Source organism: Rhinichthys klamathensis, unplaced genomic scaffold (assembly GCF_029890125.1).
Source record: "Rhinichthys klamathensis goyatoka isolate OS25496 unplaced genomic scaffold, OSU_Roscu_1.1 h1tg000961l_1, whole genome shotgun sequence".
Lineage (NCBI taxonomy): Eukaryota > Metazoa > Chordata > Actinopteri > Cypriniformes > Leuciscidae > Rhinichthys > Rhinichthys klamathensis.
The window spans coordinates 52310-70586 of record NW_026607279.1 but is presented as its reverse complement, the minus strand read 5'-3'; the positions used below and the strand labels follow the sequence as shown (position 1 = coordinate 70586).

Here is an 18277-nt window from a genome sequence, read left to right as displayed (position 1 = left end):
TTATTATCAATAAGTATTTTACAAATATTGGAATGGCCTTGCCACCTTATTATAATAGCTAAAATATTGGCCTCTTTGGTACAGTTAATTAGGTACAATAAATTTTTCACAAAATTCAGTTTTACTATAAAAATAACATTTTCAATGGCAGTTTTTTTTTACTAATCACGCAAATTTTCAGTGCAAACATCGTAACAATCATCCGCTTTGGAAAGCAAGCGAAAGATCACATTTCAAGTATTGATAAAGATTTAAAGACAAGCAGAAAGAAGAATTCAGTTTGACATAGTTCAGGATTACTATACATTGCATAGTTCGTGCGGCACTTTATATTAAAAGGACTATGGGCAAGGGTAGGTCCACCTCTTTATACCCTTTTGAAGGCTTTGCATTATGCAAGTGCTTTAAATTGTGCATTTTGAGAGTTTTCGCAAGTGCTGTACTCCCTGTAAACCAGCTGGACAGAATGGAAGCGGCTCCGTGGAATGCACACCACTGCAAGCGTTTGTCAGTCACAGAACTGTGCAGATGAAGGAAGCGGTGAAGTTTGTGCTGTACCGGTTAGACCTCAAGATCTAGTTATGCAGTCGGCCACAGTTGAGACGTGCACACATTAGTAGAACAGCAGAAGTATTTTCAAGATGATCTTGTCCAGAGGTGTTTGCAGTTTGAGTAGAAGCCTCACAATGGTTTAACTATGCCGCAGACAACTAGTCATTGCTAAGGGAATACCTCTGAGAACGACTGGGACGATGACATGCACTGATTTTGAAATCTCCCCCTCAGTTGGAATGATTTGTCATATTGCCTTAAACAAGCTGTTGAAGTGCTGGTGTTCTGAAGTAGAAGGGACATTGAGATATGCCAGTGCTTGTAAAACAGTTTCTAAGTACTTGTATCAAAGTGTGACACCAGTTTGTCTCCTTTTTGCAGTTGGAGAGGACAGTATTGAGCCATTTTTTTTAAGTCTGGAAATGGCAAACTAGAGAAAAACCAGGTTGTTGTTCCATTTCCCTTATCATCCCAAAGCCTTTTTGTTCATTAGAAGGACCCACCTGTCATACATCTGATGATCTACTGCTTGATGCACACACACACATGTGCGTGATTGTACTTTGTGAGTGCACAAATATTAACACAATCTATATGCATGTGGTTCAGAAAGACCATAAATATGACTGTCACTGCTTTCGTAACATGTCCTAACATGGATTTTGTTCAGGCACAGCCACACTCCTCCACGATCATGTTAGGCACGTCGCGCTTGACGATGTTGTACTCATCATCGAAGTAGAGCATGGACATGGTGCTGAGTTTGGTAGGTATGCAGCAGGAGTTGACCGATCCAGGACTCATGCCTCTCATGCGGTACTGGTTAACCACTGCCGTGTGAAACGACGAGGCAGAGCCTGGAACACCTGCCATGTAAGCTGGGCAGCTGCCTTCACAGTAGTTCCCATAGTACCCTGCTGGCGCGATGATCCAGTCGTTCCAGCCGATGAGCCGGAAGTCAATGTAAAACTGCTGTCGGCAACACAAACCGCCATTGTTGCCGTCACACTCCAGGCCTCTCTTTCGGATGCGGTGCTTCCCTTCTGCCTGCTGGGCGCGAACCACCAGAAAGGGTCTGTGTGAGGGGTCGCTCGGGTCCACCAGGATGGGTAAAACGTTGGCAGCTTCGCATCCCTCGCAGTGGATGTCGAGGTCCTGACGGCGACCCCCTTTCGCCAGCATTTCCCTCACAGCCTCGGACACAGGGAAGGTGTGCCAACCACTGCGTTTCAACTCCACACGTTTTTCCATCACGGGCCAGTGCATGTTCTGCCCACCGGGCTCATAGTAGTGCACTCTCACTGTCACTTTCCGTCGCAGTCCCTTTTCCTGAGCACCTGGCAACAGCTTGAAGTACAGCCACAGGTGTGCCTGCAACACGTAGAGGTTCTGATTCCCCTCATTGGAGATGAGGAAGTACAGGCTGGACTTAGATGGAGTCACATCATCTGTAAGAGACCAAAGAAGTTTGTTAATGGTGGTTCTTTCTTACAAAACAATCTTGTTTATGCCTTTTTTTGTCAGATTTGAAATGGCACAAACAGGTTGTGATTCTGCTGACGACTACCTCTCCTTAGCCACATTCACTGACATAAACCACCCAACTTGTCAAGATTTACTAGATGCCACAGGTCTGGGCCCAAGTCCAATTGGCCTCATGGTTTGGGCTGAAGATGCTGGACCGGGTGAAAGGATGGGGGTTGTCGGACGTGGGCCTTTCCCCAGGGGGTTCATTGAGTTCACAGAGAGAACTGTGAAAACCCAGAACTTCTGGAGCCTCAGAGACTGACAACACAATGCTCTGTGAAAGGTATTAGGAGAGTGCTGTGGCACAGCCTAGCATTGAGCGTGTGGCCTTCAAATGAGAAGCATTATGAGGCATTTACATGACACTGGCCATTAGTGAATTGTGTAGTCCAAGATGCAGGAGTTGATTTATGTGTGTGTGTGTGTATATATATATATATATAATTTGATTGCAAAGATTTATTTGACCACCCAATATAATTAGGGAAATCCAGATATATTGAAAGCTGCACATGAATCATGTTCTCCGTAATCCTGATTTGAATGCCAGAGCTGTTTGGCACGTTTTGAAATAGTAAAACAACCATGTTTGCAAACAGATTAGTTTGGTTTAACCCTCATGTGGTGTTCAAAACCCTATAACACCTGTGGTGTTCCCGGTCAAAAATGACCGGGCCATAAAAAAAACCTTATAAATCACTCATTATACCATATTTTCACCCAATCTTGGATTCAATCTTTTTGTCAACATGTTCTCTTTCAATTAGGACTGGTTTTATATTTTGATTTGCATCTGAATAATCATAGGCCTCATTTATTTGAGAGTAGGCATTTCATTTTTTGAGTAATTTTTTTTTAATTTTTGAATAATTTTGGAAATATTAAATAAAATCTGAAGAAAATTGGTATTGTTGATCACACTAGTCAACTTAACATTTTCACCAGGAATTTTGTTTTGAAACTTTTGTTTTGTAAAAAATATGGCACATAGTCACACTTGTGGTGTTCCCGGTCAAAAATGACCGGCCTATAAAAAATAGCTTATAAGTCACTCATTATACCATATTTTCACCCAATCTTGGATTCAATCTTTTTGTCAACTTGTTCTCTTTCAATTAGGACTGGTTTTATATTTCTGTTTGCATCTGATTAATCGTGGGCCTCATTTGTCTGAGAGTAGGCATCTCATTTTTTGAGTAAAAAACAAATAATTTATGAGTAAATTTGGAAATATGAAAAAAAAAAATGAAAAAAATGGCTACTGTTGATCACACTTGTCTACTCTAATGTTTCACCAGGAATTTTGTTTTGAAACTTTTGTTTTGTAAAAAATATGGCACATAGTCACACTTGTGGTGTTCCCGGTCAAAAATGACCGGCCTATATAAAATAGCTTATAAGTCACTCATTATACCATATTTTCACCCAATCTTGGATTCAATCTTTTTGGCAACTTGTTCTCTTTCAATTAGGACTGGTTTTATATTTCTGTTTGCATCTGAATAATCGTGGGCCTCATTCATCTGAGAGTAGGCATGGTCAAAAATGGTCACAATGGCCGACCATTGAAAGTGAATGGGAGAGACTGAAAATAACAGAACAATTTAGTTTTCAGGAGCATGTTCATTATTTTCATGTACACATATGAGCATGTGTGCTTGCAAACATCGAGCCCTTGGACCTGTGCATGTATCGATACATTTATACACACGCTACCCAGACACACACATGTTAAAACACACAAACTTTTTTAAATATTACACACATTCTTTTCCACAGAGAGAAATTTGATCCTACCCTAACCTGCATCTAATATACATTTATCCATCTGACATTACCACACACACACACACACACACACACACACACACACACACACACACAGGCCGTGATCAGATTTTTGACTCAGAAACTAGTGAGGAGGAGGAAATTCAGGATGCATCTTGCAGTGAAGATGTTTCTAAAGAGGAAGGCACCACTGAATCGGCTACGGAGCTTGAAACAACTGATGAGGAGCAGTCTTCCAGTGATGAGGGCCCAGCTGAGGTTACCGTTTCATTCTGGTCAAAAGATGGAACTTTGTCCTGGCCTTCATCCCCACCTATGAGGCAAGGCAGGTTTTCTTCTGAAGGCCTTCCTCTTCAGAAACATCTTCACTGCAAGATGCATCCTGCATGTCCTCCTCCTCACTAGTTTCTGAGTCAAAAATCTGATGAATAACATCATGTGCAGAGCTGTTTTGCCATTGTGCTGCCACAAATGAATGACAAGCAAAATGCTGTGAGGCATTTTATATATGCCTGTGCTATCACATGATGTATATTTGTAAATATTGTCTAGTTCTGTGTGAGAACCTCACAGTTCCAAAACAAAATGTCATAATATTTTGTCTGGAAGCTGTGATGAAACAAGACCATGAAAGAAAGATTCTTTTGAAGCCGGGTCACTGCAGTCACGGCCAGTTTGTGTGTGTGTGTGTGTGTGTGTGTGTGTGTGTGTGTGTGTGTGTGTGTGTGTGTGTGTGTGTGTGTGTGTGTGTGTGTGTGTGTGTGTGTGTGGTAATGTCAGATGGATAAATGTATATTAGATGCAGGTTAGGGTAGGATCAAATTTCTCTCTGTGGAAAAGAATGTGTGTAATACTCAAAAAAGTTTGTGTGTTTTAACGTGTGTGTGTCTGGGTAGCGTGTGTATAAATGTATCGATACATGCACAGGTCCAAGGGCTCAATGTTTGCAAGCACACATGCTCATATGTGTACATGAAAATAATGAAAATGCTCCTGAAAACTAAATTGTTCTGTTATTTTCAGTCTCTCCCATTCACTTTCAATGGTCGGCCATTGTGACCATTTTTGACCATGCCTACTCTCAGATAAATGAGGCCCACGATTATTCAGATGCAAACAGAAATATAAAACCAGTCCTAATTGAAAGAGAACAAGTTGACAAAAAAATTGAATCCAAGATTGGGTGAAAATATGGTATTATGAGTGATTTATAAGCTATTTTTTATAGGCCGGTCATTTTTGACCGGGAACACCACAAGTGTGACTATGTGCCATATTTTTTACAAAACAAAAGTTTTAAAACAAAATTCCTGGTGAAACATTAGAGTAGACTAGTGTGATTAACAGTAGCCATTTTTTTCATATTTTTTTTTCATATTTCCAAATTTACTCATAAATTATTTGTTTTTTACTCAAAAAATTAGATGCCCACTCTCAGATAAATGAGGCCCACGATTAATCAGATGCAAATAGAAATATAAAACCAGTCCTAATTGAAAGAGAACAAGTTGACAAAAAGATTGAATCCAAGATTGGGTGAAAATAGGGTATAATGAATGATTTATAAGCTATTTTTTATAGGCCGGTCATTTTTGACCGGGAACACCACAAGTGTGACTATGTGCCATATTTTTTACAAAACAAAAGTTTCAAAACAAAATTCCTGGTGAAACATTAGAGTAGACTAGTGTGATCAACCGTAGCCATTTTTTCCATATTTTTTTTTCATATTTCCAAATTTACTCATAAATTATTTGTTTTTTACTCAAAAAATGAGATGCCTACTCTCAGACAAATGAGGCCCACGATTAATCAGATTCAAACAGAAATATAAAACCAGTCCTAATTGAAAGAGAACAAGTTGACAAAAAGATTGAATCCAAGATTGGGTGAAAATATGGTATAATGAGTGACTTATAAGCTATTTTTTATAGGCCGGTCATTTTTGACCGGGAACACCACAAGTGTAACAAGGTAACAATACTCCCACAAAAAAATAAGAAAATTTTCAAAAAAACACTGAGATTTAGTTATACCGTTTGGGAACAAAGTCACTAAGTTTCAGTCCAAAGCGACAACATTAACTAGTATTTTCGGGAAAAAGAAAATCTTCTCCGGGTCAAATTGACCCGAACACCACATGAGGGTTAATGTCAACAACTTGCCACAAAGGGGTGGCTTCTTCATTTCATAGCTTGGTCTTACATACAGTAGCAGTGGCTTTACATGCACATTACATAATTACATATTGGCTCGTCCTGCTTTTCAGAACATTTAAAAAATGACTGTCTTAAAAATGTTTTCAAAACTACAAACTAATCAGTAATCATTTTGAATGAATGAATGAGGCATTTATATAGCGCTTTTCATGTACTACTGTACACCCAAAGCGCTTTACAGTCATGTCGGGGTCTCTCCTCAACCACCACCAGTGTGCAGCATCCACTTGGATGATGCGATGGCAGCCACAGAACAACGGCGCCAGTGCGCTCACCACACACCAGCTATAGGTGGAGAGAGGAGGGAGAGTGATAGAGCCAATTCAGTGGATGGGGATTATTTTAATATTATTTTATCACACAATACTGTATGGTTTAATTTTCCAGTAAAAGTGTTATAGTAGTTATTCTAGCTGTCAACATTTCTGATAAACCCTAACCAAGTTTGTAAAGAAAAACTTAAAAAATCCAAAACACATATATTTTTATATATACATTTATATTTTTTGAACAGGGCTGTCAAGGTTCGTTTATATTCCTCAGTGCAGGCACACAGTCAAAGTGTATCAGTGCCAGAGAATCAAGCCCTGGAGAGGTGTCAGGTGTGAACAAGTATGTTCTATGATGATAAGGAACACATTCACTGAACTGATTACTCCACCATTTCACCTTGTTACCTGCCTTTATAAGCCCCCTGGATACAAATATACTTGTATGGCCATGTGCTCAAGTGTTTCAGAACCTGCCTCAACAGCTCCTGCTAAAACGGAATTTAATGGCTTGTTTCCACCGAGCGGTACGGTACGCTACAGTGCAGCGGTACGGTACGCTACAGTACAGTACGATTCGGGACGGTAAACCCTGATCTGTCTTGCGTTTCCACCACCAACAGTACCATACTTGATAGGCGTGGTGTAGCCTATGCCGGAAAGAAGCGATTGACGTCATTTTCGTGCGAAGAAGAAAGTGACATAGTAAACAACAATGGATGACATACAGTAGATCTTGTTCTTGCTTCTCGGCATGTGGCTGTTTGTCACAAGAAGCCAAGCGCCGACATTAGGCGTTTCTCAATACCAAGTACGCAAAGTTCGGACTTGCCAAGTCCGACTCAGGAGAATGACTCCCGAGGACGCGAGTCCGGTAATTCTGCAAATGGAACAGCGCGTTCTTGAAAGTGTCACTCATTTCGCTCTGCTACTCCAGTTATCTCTATATGTACATTTTAGGAAACAATAAAACGAAATATGTTATAAAACTCTGCCTCTTTTCGTTTTCATTTAAAGCTGCAGTCCGTAGCTTTTTTGGGTTAAAAATGATCCAAAATACATATTTGAGAAAATATATAACCAGCCAGTGTTCAAAACTATCTGCTTGCCTTAGCTCGATTCAAAGCGGTAAGCTTGTAATAATGTTTTTAATTCCAGTGATACTGGTGGATTTCCGCGGGAGATTCGAGCATGTCTTTGCGTCATTACGTCACATCTGTACACATAAAGAAGGAGTCTCGGCTAGTAGGCTATATTGCGTGTGTGAGGATGCTGGAGGTGGAGATTTATAGCCTTTTCTCACAGCACTTGATATAATTAAACTTATCAATTTGATGGCGGATCCAGAAAGGTTCAAACGACAATCACCAGTGACAACACATTCACCCGTTCAGACTTCGTTCGGACTTCGGAGTGGCTACAGAAAAAAAGAGACTGCAACCGGACCCATGCGAAAACAAGGATACATATCGGAAGGACATTACATGTAGTCATGCAATGCTTGCTTACTTTAACATTAACAATTTGAGAACAAAGTATAATTTGCACGGTTTTGCGTGATATGATAACTTATAAGCGATTGTTAGATTTAATCAGCACGATTTACTGCAATGTCAGAACCAGAACAAAGGTGGATGTTTCTTACTTGTTCAGATGACATTTTCCGGTGAAAACTCTTATGTTGGTCATACTTCCAAAAAGAATAATCTATGATTCTAAATGCCAGTATCCACATCGGCACGGTGACTGACAGCCTCACACTCTCCTCAAACACTGTGTTCATCCGCGCTGTGCCGTGCCGAGGGTGTTGAAGTACAATTCAACTTGTTCAGTGCAATTGCAGATTTCGAACAGAGATGGCGACAAAGAGGAAAAACGCCAGACTGCAGCTTTAAAGAAATCTTAAACATTAGCCACACAAATGTGATTCAGGCAACGCGTATTGATTATATTCACTGCATGTATAACGTTAGCCTATTTATAACAAAACGAAGTATAAAACACAACCCTGCCTCTTTTCGTTTAAATTTTAAAAATATTAAACTATTAACCAGGCAATATGTGCATTTGTACAATGATCATCTTCACTGTAATAAAATGAAAAATGACAAAACTCAACCCTGTCTCTTTTTGTTAAATTTCAGTTTTATCAATAATAGCCATTATAAAAGTAGGCTATAAGTAAAAGGTACAAGAAGCTGTATACAATAAGAAAGAAAGCAAACAATTCAGTCAAACATACAAAGTCAGCGCTCTAGTCTAACGTTACAACGGTAAAGTTATAAAACTTCACTTAGCCCTCAGCCAAAACGATTGGCCAGGGAACAAATTATAGATTCACGAGACCAAAGATTATGGGGTTAGAATTGTTGCATTATTCCAAATAAATAGATTGAGATTTACAAACAAATGTAAAGAGATTCACAAAAAAATTATCAAATTCACAAATAAATAAAGATCCACAAATAAATGTAAAGAGTTTCACAAAAAAATATAAAATTCACAAATAAATAAAATGAGATTTGCAAATAAATAAAAATATTTACAAATGTGTTTCATGTCACAAACACAACTCTGCCTAGCATTTATTTGTGAACCGCTTTCTGTGCATTTGTAAATCACTGCACGCATTTGTGAATCGGTTCCTGTGCATTTGTAAATCCCCTCACGCATTTGTGGATTTTGAAACACTTCTAGCGTCGAAGTGCAGACAAATCCACAAATAAGTGGACTCCACCCACCGTTTCCTCAAGCCAATCAGATAACGGCCACATTGAGCTGACCAATCATAGCAGGTTCTCGCTACAACCAATCACGTTAGGCTTTACACTCGGGGTGGTCTTGCCCTGAATAACTTTGCTCATTCATCTGCATCGGCTCAAATAGGAACTGTAAGAGCCCATAATATTGCTTAAGGCCCATAATATTGCTTAAGTAAAATATGTTTAAAATTTGGATTTTGTTAGAGTTAGACCATTAGACTGTGTATCAAGCCAAGACACATTTTTATGAGCCTTTGAAACTGCCAGAGAAACAGCGCTTACATCTGTATATGAACAAAGCGCTATGGAAGCGTCACGTTATTCATGATAAAACAGAAAAGCATCAATAAGTTGCTGACTAATGAATAACTGGATTCAACCTCGTGATAAATACGCGAGTTTGTGAAATTACTGTCACAACAGATTTTCCCACTTCTTCAGTCAAGTTTTAAATACGCAGAAGTTACCTAAAGGCACCGGGGTGGTGGTGCCGCCGGCTTGGGCCCTTTCATCGCTGCTCGCAGCTATATTTATATATATATATGCATATATGTATGTATATATATATAAATAGATTCAGTTCCCGCCCCGAGTGTAAAGCCTAACGTGATTGGTTGTAGCGAGAACCTGCTATGATTGGTCAGCTCAATGTGGCCATTATCTGATTGGCTTGAGGAAACGGTGGGTGGAGTCCACTTATTTGTGGATTTGTCTGCACGTCAACGCTAGAAGTGTTTCAAAATCCACAAGTGTTTCAAAATCCACAAATGCGTGAGGGGATTTACAAATGCACAAGAAGAGATTCACAAATGCACAGAAAGCGGTTCACAAATAAATGCCAGGCAGAGTTCTGTTTGTGACACAAAACAAATTTGTAAATATATATTTTTTTATTTGCAAATCTCATTTTTTTTATTTGTGAAATGTATACATTTTTGTGAAACTCTTTACATTTGTTTGTGAATCTCAATCTATTTATTTGGAATAATGCAACAATTCTAACCCCATAAAAGATCACCTGTTAGGTCTACACAAGACGAATTATATCTCATGTTTAACCACTACAGAGACGTCAGAGTCAGCGGCAAACGTCAGAACGACTAGCCGAGGAAAGGCTGTTCCAGGCGGGGTACATGAGCACCGAGCGCCCGGTGACCGCCTGGAATGGATCTCAAAACCTGGATCAAATCTTTATAAATAAACCACAGATTTGAGCTTTAAACAACTAATCTCACCTAAAAAACTCTTAAAACTGCATTTCTTGACACAATAACAGTAGTATTATATTTCAACTGTATATTAAAAAAATGGCGCTTCTTATGTTGTCATTCCCCTTGCAGCACGCGCAAGTGACGATTCTGTCAAGTTGTCAACCAATCAACGTTCTGCAGTGAGTCTAGTTCCACCCTTTAGGTACCGTACCACTGTGCTAGGTATCCCAACGGAAGGGTACCAACAAAGTGGTACGGTACGGTTCGGCATTTTGGTAGTTCCATTCACAACTTTTGACAGTGGAAACGGAAATAATTGCGTACCTTACTGTACCGTTCGGTGGAAACGAGCCATAACAGGGCAAGGCTTTGTCCACTTTGCACTCTCCATGGCAATGCGAAAAGGGAGACAAGATGCAGTATGTGTTGTGGCATACTTTCTCTCCATCAATATCAACACTTACCTACATCAGAATTCTTTCATCACATTGACATCTTTGCCTTTGCATCAAATAGCTTTTAATTAAATAAAAACTGTCAAAACATTACAATTATTATATATTCTTAATGAGTTAGATTTTGAGGAAATGAATGGTTCAGCCGTTAATTTCGAAATATTTGAAATATTTTTTAAGTTTCAGTATGCTCGCTTCTTCTGCATCCTGTGGTTCACTGTCTGCATTTAACTTGTATCTTCTGGATACAAGTTATAACTTATACAAGTTTAACTTGTATCTTCTGAGCTAGTTGATTGGCAGACCATGTAAAAAGGTAAATTATCTAATCAGTCAGCATGACAAATATTCATTTCATCAATGCATTTCACACAGTGAAATGTTATTGTAAAACGCTATACAACATTTTTTAGCTTCCACTTCAGGTAATTATATTTTTTATTTAATTGGTAGATAAAAATACTTTTACTCTAGATTTGGAGTCATTTCTTAACTTAACAATGTGTTTATCAATCAATTAAGCTAAAAAAACAATAGCCTACAAGACTCCAAGCATGCAGAATACTGTCAAAATAAGCACGGGCAACTGTACTTTTGAGAAAATGGACGTTAGGTTTGTTTCTGTGTTTCAGTGAAGATTAATCTCGTGCTTTAAATGCTTAATGTGAACTGCTTGTTGAAGATCAATAAGATCAAGGCCATGGCATACTGCCTGATTAGATTTTGACTGTCTGCCCATCAGTTAGCACTACAGGCTCTAATTTCCCTGCTTGGATCAAATGTCAAAAAACAAAGATTTTCTAAAGAGATCAATTTGGCTCTTTGACCTTATGGACACTGTGCCACACTGAATAATGTCTAATAATGAAGTCTTAATACCCCGTGTTGAACTGGTCCTGAAGAGTTCAGCGAGTCCGAATGGTTACGCTGACAAATGAGAAGCGAGCATCTACCGCTCCGCTTCTGTGGCTACGGGACACCAAATACTTCTGAAATGGCCCATAGGACAGTGTCAATAGAGACCTGAAATTGGCAGCCGTGCTCTCCTGTACCTTGGCAGTCCTCTTCTTATTGCTCTCCTAAAGCATGGAGTGAGATAGGAGCCACCTTCTGGCTTGCCATCATAGCGCATAACAGCAGGGAAGAGCATGCAACATGTGAGGCAGCACAATTGCCTGCAGCTGCAGTGATTTGCACATTGCATACCTCACAAATTCCTCTTTTTGTACCTCTGAGCAGAATAGATCTAGGGTTGTCCTAATGCTGTGCCCTGGCTGGCAGCCTTCACTTGAAGGGGTTAGTGCCAGCTGGCCTTGAGGCAGATGGGGGTTCGGGGAGCCAGTTTCATGATGCATTGCTGCTCAGTGGTTCAAAGGTGTCGTGAATAATAGGGGACACTGAAAAGAGGCCCGATAGAGCTTTGATATTTGAAATGCATTTTCAGAGTAGGATATAAGAAGGCCATCCCCCCACCCCAGCCTCTGTCACCCACAACGACTCAAATGTCTCATGCATTATTCTGAGGGATTTCTTTTGTTGTTTTTGTTCCCAATGTTGAAATATTGGGTTTAGCAAGAACGCACAGTACTCGCTCAATAATTGCCTTCTTTTGTTGCGCTGTCATGAGTGTGTTCAGATCATTCTTATTGGAGCAAGAAGTCCGGATAATGTCCAAGCTAATTGTGCTTCAGTGTGTGAGACTAGAAGATAAAGAAGCCAGTTTTTTCAAGAAGCTTGAATGTGCATCAAACCAAGATTATAATAAATATTATAAAATATTTACATATCAATTAGCTATCCTTCCTAATAATGACGACAGATTACGATTATCTAAAAATCTGCTTCTATTATATCATTTTGTTCATGTAAATTTACAGAACTTAATGAGCAAAATGTTATTCATGTTTTTTAACACTTTACAAGCTCCATATATTTTACTGTAAATTGAGCTGAACCGCAGATCTATAATAGATGAACTGGTTCAAAAAATTAAACTAATGGGTAACTATGCTAGTTACAGGGTTACGGTTCCCATTCCTTTCGACCAATGAAGTTCCATGACTTATACAGTTGTTCAGACAGAGTTACTTGCTGCATAAGTGTTTTTAAAAGTAATTGAATATACATTCACTATATTTTCATTACTTTTCGGGCCATTTCATAATTACCTCAAATTTCCAGGTTATCTATGACCATGGGAACACTTATTTAAGTAGTATAAATTCCTTTGAAGTAAATACAAAGGCATTAGTTTTATTCATTTTAACAAGTTTTGTATTGCTATATTGTCTGTTAATAAGGCAAAAGGCGTGGACATGTTCTTTACCTCTTATTAACAAATTATATGTAATAATTTGATTGCCATGTTTTTGATGCTCTTTTGGCGTTCCCGAAGATGATCCAGGATTTTAATTGCCTTAACAGCCTCCTAGCAAAGGTCATCATTTGACAAACTAATCATTATTTTCTGTCAGCATTTCTAATTGTATGTTAAGAGAGGGTCATGTATTCGAATTGCTCCAGTTACATAATCATACAAATATTAGATTAAGGATGCATGTCTCATTAACCCTCATAGACCCACAGTAGCAAAATTGCAACACTTGTTTAAAGCAATTCAGTAATATTCAGTAGTACTGTAATTTACTGCATCACTGCAAGAACTTTGTCATGAAAATCTTGTATTGGTTAAATTATAATCACAGAATGCACACACACACACACACACACACACACACATGCCTATATAGATAGATAGAGAGAGAGAGAGAGAGAGAGAGAGAGAGAGAGAGAGAGAGAGAGAGAGAGAGAGAGAGAGAGAGAGAGAGAGGCATGTGTGTGTGCATTCTGTGATTATAATTATTAAATCTATTCTTTTTTATTACAAGTATTAAATCTAATCTGTTAAAGATAGATAGATAGATTCCAACTACACATAAATAGTCCAATGCATGAAACTGAAAAATATGTTCCCTATGACGGTAGTAGGCAGTGGTTTTGGAACAGGAACAGAACCACTGAATGTCACAGCTTACTAGGGGTGTGCAAAAAAATCGATTCACATTTGAATCGCGATTCAATCTTTACCGATTCAGAATCGATTCATAGAATTCCAAAAATCGATTCATATATTTTTTTTTAATGGCGTGCACGGGTGGAGTGGCAATCGGGTGAGTCGGGACTTTTACCGGTGGTCCGGTAGTGTTTCGAGGCTGCGAGGGCCGGTCTGATAAATAGTTACATTGCAAGTTCTTGCCGCCCGCTGGTCAAACTGTGCAGCCTCTCTCTGCTCAACCCGTGAATAAATGCATCGATCCGCAGATCTTATGTTTGAGTTCTGTAGATCTTTTGCCAAGCGTGTCAGAGCTTACGGGTTCTAAACCGCACTCGTATAGTGTTTTCTCTCTCTCTCATCAAAACCGAATATGTTCATCACGTTTGTGAGCATTTTTATTTTGTGATTTTACCGGAGTCTCCACAACGGCGATAGATTGAAGCGCGCGTCCGATCGTGAAGACTGCGCGAGCCACAGAGAACACTGTATCCATGACACATAGCAGCGGCAACGAGTGTGCAGCTTGATTTCAAAAACAACAGATCTCTTATTTAATAGCGAACTAATTGAATGGTCTGCTAGTTTACTGGAGATACCCGCAAATTACGCCTATGAACGACTTCACTGGATCTAAACAAATCAATCTAACCATAGATGTTACCAGTAGCGGTGGCTTTTTAAAATCTATTTAAAATAATTTCGCAAGGGTTCTATGACATTAATATATATTTTTAGGAAGTTCAATGTGCCCAGTCGAGTTCACATTTCAACAGTCAGCCTGGTAGCTGAAGTAGTCCTTAAACCACATTTAGCATAATTGTTTGTTTGATCTGACTACAGCACTTTAAAGCTAAATGTAAAAGCTTCTATTTAAGTTTTATTTTAAACTTGAATTAAATGTAAGCTGGCCAAAGCTTGGCACTTTGCACTTTTTAGTTGCAAAAGTTTTTATTTTTGTATGAAAACATATAAAGTAATATCAAACTACATTTAATTTGTTGTGTTTTTTTTTCTTTTAAATTGTGTCTACTGCAATCAATCACATAGGAAAAAGTAAACTACATTTATATACTGCGAATCGTTTTTTGAATCGAGAATCGTTTTTGAATCGAAAATCGATTTTGAATCGAATCTTGAGACAAAAAATCGGTATCGAATCGAATCGTGACATTTTCTGAATCGTGCACCCCTACAGCTTACCGGTACTAAAGTCAGACAAGGAGGTCACTGTGGCATGTACTGACACCATGGTAACACTTTATTTTAATCTGTCCTTGTTACACATGTTACATGTATTTACTATAGTAAGTAATAACTATAAATTTGGCATAATTACATGCAACTAACCCTAAACCAAACCCTACCCTTACCCTATGGTAAGTACATGTAGTTAACCGCTAATACTTTTGGTACAAAGTATTGATAACTATTCGACCTGTAAATTAAATATTTGATCTGTAAAACATGTTTAGTGATTGATGATTACAGTAGGCTACATCCTCTAAAATACCCCCCCCCCCCCCCCCCCCCCCCCCCCAAAAAAAATGATTTAAATAATATGATTTCATAACTAATAATACACACTATCAATACTTCTACAATTAAGGTAAAAGTAGCCATGCAACATGCTATTTCTTGTACACACCTGACTCGGCGAAACTGATTATTTCCGACGTTTCTTCTTGCACCTCGTTGTAGGCAGCATGTCCATCTAAGTTGGGAATTTCAACCCTCCCGTCCTCCCTAACTTTACCCGCGTGAAGTTTGCGCAGCGCCGTTACCATGGCAGCTTTGGGAATGGGATGAGTGATATTTGGTCTCTCTCTCATCTGCAGTCGGTTCAATATGTGCCTTTTAACCGCCTCCAGAAAGTCCGTGTCCAGTCGCCCCGAATCATCCGAATGCCCAAGTCCACAAGAGACACACTGAGACTCCTGCGATACTGTCTCAGCTCCCAGACTACACTGAACTGAGAGCATGCAAGCCATTAAACAGGTTAGAGAGAGGATGTAAATACTCATTTTCTTAAATAACGTGTCCATACAACAAACAAATCAGTTCATTAATTCAATTGATCTATAAACAGGACAGAGTTGCAACGTGACTTCCAACAACCTCCTTTGACAGATCTCCATTCATCATCATGCTCGCGGTCATTTTTTAGAAACGTTCACAGCAAGTGTAAACACGGTAACTTAAACACATTGATTAATAATGATGGCTAGTCGCAAAAATAATTGTCTTAATTGACGCCAGTTAAAAAGCGCGAAAACTCCTCATCTCCGGGGTAACTGACAAATTGACTTGTGTGAAGAATCAAAACAAACCGGCTACTGGTCGTGTATTCCTTTAAAGTTCAGTGTAGTCAAAACTCTTTCTTGTTTGAAGACAAAAATTGCACTGTTTGTCTTTCCACCGAATGTCAAGTGCTCGTGCTCCTCTTCTCTCAGTAATAGTGTTGTGAATTGTGTATGTTCTCTCGCATTTCTTCAGCCTCAGGAGGGATGTTGTCCTTTGGTCTTTTCTCTCGTGTAATCACGACACTAAAGCACCTCGCGCTGAAACTTTTTTATACTTCAAACCACGTGGGACGCCCAACCAACTGGACGCGAGAGATTAATATACGCTAAACAAGTTACGTTTAGCGTGCTGCATGACCACTGGATCTGCAAATGATAGGCTATACAACCTTTTACACATTAACCTTTTCAATGTCAATATACAAGACTGCAGTGTTTGTCATAACTTAAATCTGTTTCTTTCAAACAGCAGAACAATAGGCTACATTTAAGCATAATATCTAAAGTACAGGCAGTTTTTGCTTTTGACGTCAGTTTATGCATCGAGTGTTTTTTTTTTTTTTTAATAAAGCAATATTAAAAAAGTAATAAAGCAGCACCTGTATGGTTTGATGATGATTATAAATGTTTTAGATTCAATTTATAAAATATACACTTAAATGATGGAGACGCATTTACAAGGCCTGATACCATTTTTTAAGATATTTCTCTCAAGTGTCGCTTTGTTTGGCAAATTAACACACCGGTTTATTTCAGTGTTAATCGACTTTTTGTTGTGCGGGTAGGAGCTGGATTACAATGTCAAATTTTGTTCTTAGGTGATATGGTGCCATCTATCGCTTCAACAAAATAAATACATGTTACATTGCCAAGGCGCACCTCGATACGTCTACTCTACATTAATCCATATACATTTGAAAACGGCGTTTTCGACTTTACATTTTAATTATGAGCTTTTCTCTTTATCAGAGAAAATCTTAAAAAATGTTGTCATATATAATGAATATTCATAGCGTAGGCTAGCTATATACTAATATACTAATAATATAGCCTACTGAATATTTATTTAATTAATGGTTCTGGTTTCTGTATTTGTAAAGGTAATTATTTCAAGAATATAAGAAATTTAATAACATTGCTTTTGCTTGTGTATTGATGCCATCTCTCTGCAAAAATAAACAACAAAAACACCTTTTTGTGGAGTATACAGGCTTTGTGCCACTTCAGAATATATCATTTCTGTGCCACTTCTGTAAAGATTATCAGCATACCCATACATGTGGTGTGTCCTAATATATAACAATTGTAATTAATTCCCAACAGAATGCAGTTCCATACTATTTAAAGATGACACGTTGTCTTCTGTTTAGTTCTTTGATGTCACTTGCAATGGGAAAATGTCTTTGAATTGTCACATTTTTCATAATGGAATACCAGTTACTTGGTAAATTATCCATTTATATTGTGGATGAAGGATACTGAGATGGTCTACATCTGTTTTTTTTTTTTTCGTTGTTTTAAAACTTTTTTTTTTTTTAAATTAGAATTAGCTGATTAAATGTTGATCACATAATATACTCAATATACAAAAATACTGTGTCGAATAATCCCAAGAGTTAAGGTGATTGTTGAATATGCTAAATATCTGTTTGATTTGTAAATTTCTTGAATTTTTGAATGGTGTGACTGTTATATTTTGTCGCCCTCAAGTGGTAATAAATACTACATGCATGTAGAAATGTATGTACAGGTCAATTTGTAATATATTATAATAATTGGTATGATATTTATTATATATATATATAAAGTCAAACCAAAAATTATTCAGACACCAGATATAATTTTGTATATTTATTTACTAGTGGGTGCAGGACACTATAGTTCATTTATGTAAGCGAGGATAGCAAAATAAAGTAAACTGTGGCATATTATACCCAAAAATTATTCACAGTGGACTACTAGTAAAATGTATAAAAATTACGGACCAAAATTTATTCAGACACTTTGACCTGACTATGTTTTGCTTAAGTGGGTTTTTTTTTCTTTAATTGCTAATTCATGCCTTTTACACCACAGACTGAACAAAAATAAGCATTGCTGGGTAATTTGTTGACCTATATTGGTATTATCTAATTGTGT

The 18277-nt window shown here is 38.2% G+C and overlaps 1 protein-coding gene across 1 annotated transcript; it reads right to left on the bottom strand.

Moving 5' to 3' along the window:
- Nucleotides 1-625: 625 nt before the first annotated feature.
- inhbb (inhibin subunit beta B) lies at nt 626-16391 on the bottom strand. The gene is made up of 2 exons (XM_056244334.1): nt 15484-16391; nt 626-2000 (listed from the first exon to the last, which is right to left on the bottom strand). The coding sequence occupies exons 1-2, from the start codon at nt 15878-15880 to the stop codon at nt 1219-1221; spliced, it is 1179 nt and encodes a 392-aa protein (XP_056100309.1). The 5' UTR covers nt 15881-16391; the 3' UTR covers nt 626-1218.
- Between the last annotated feature and the right edge of the window lie 1886 nt (nt 16392-18277).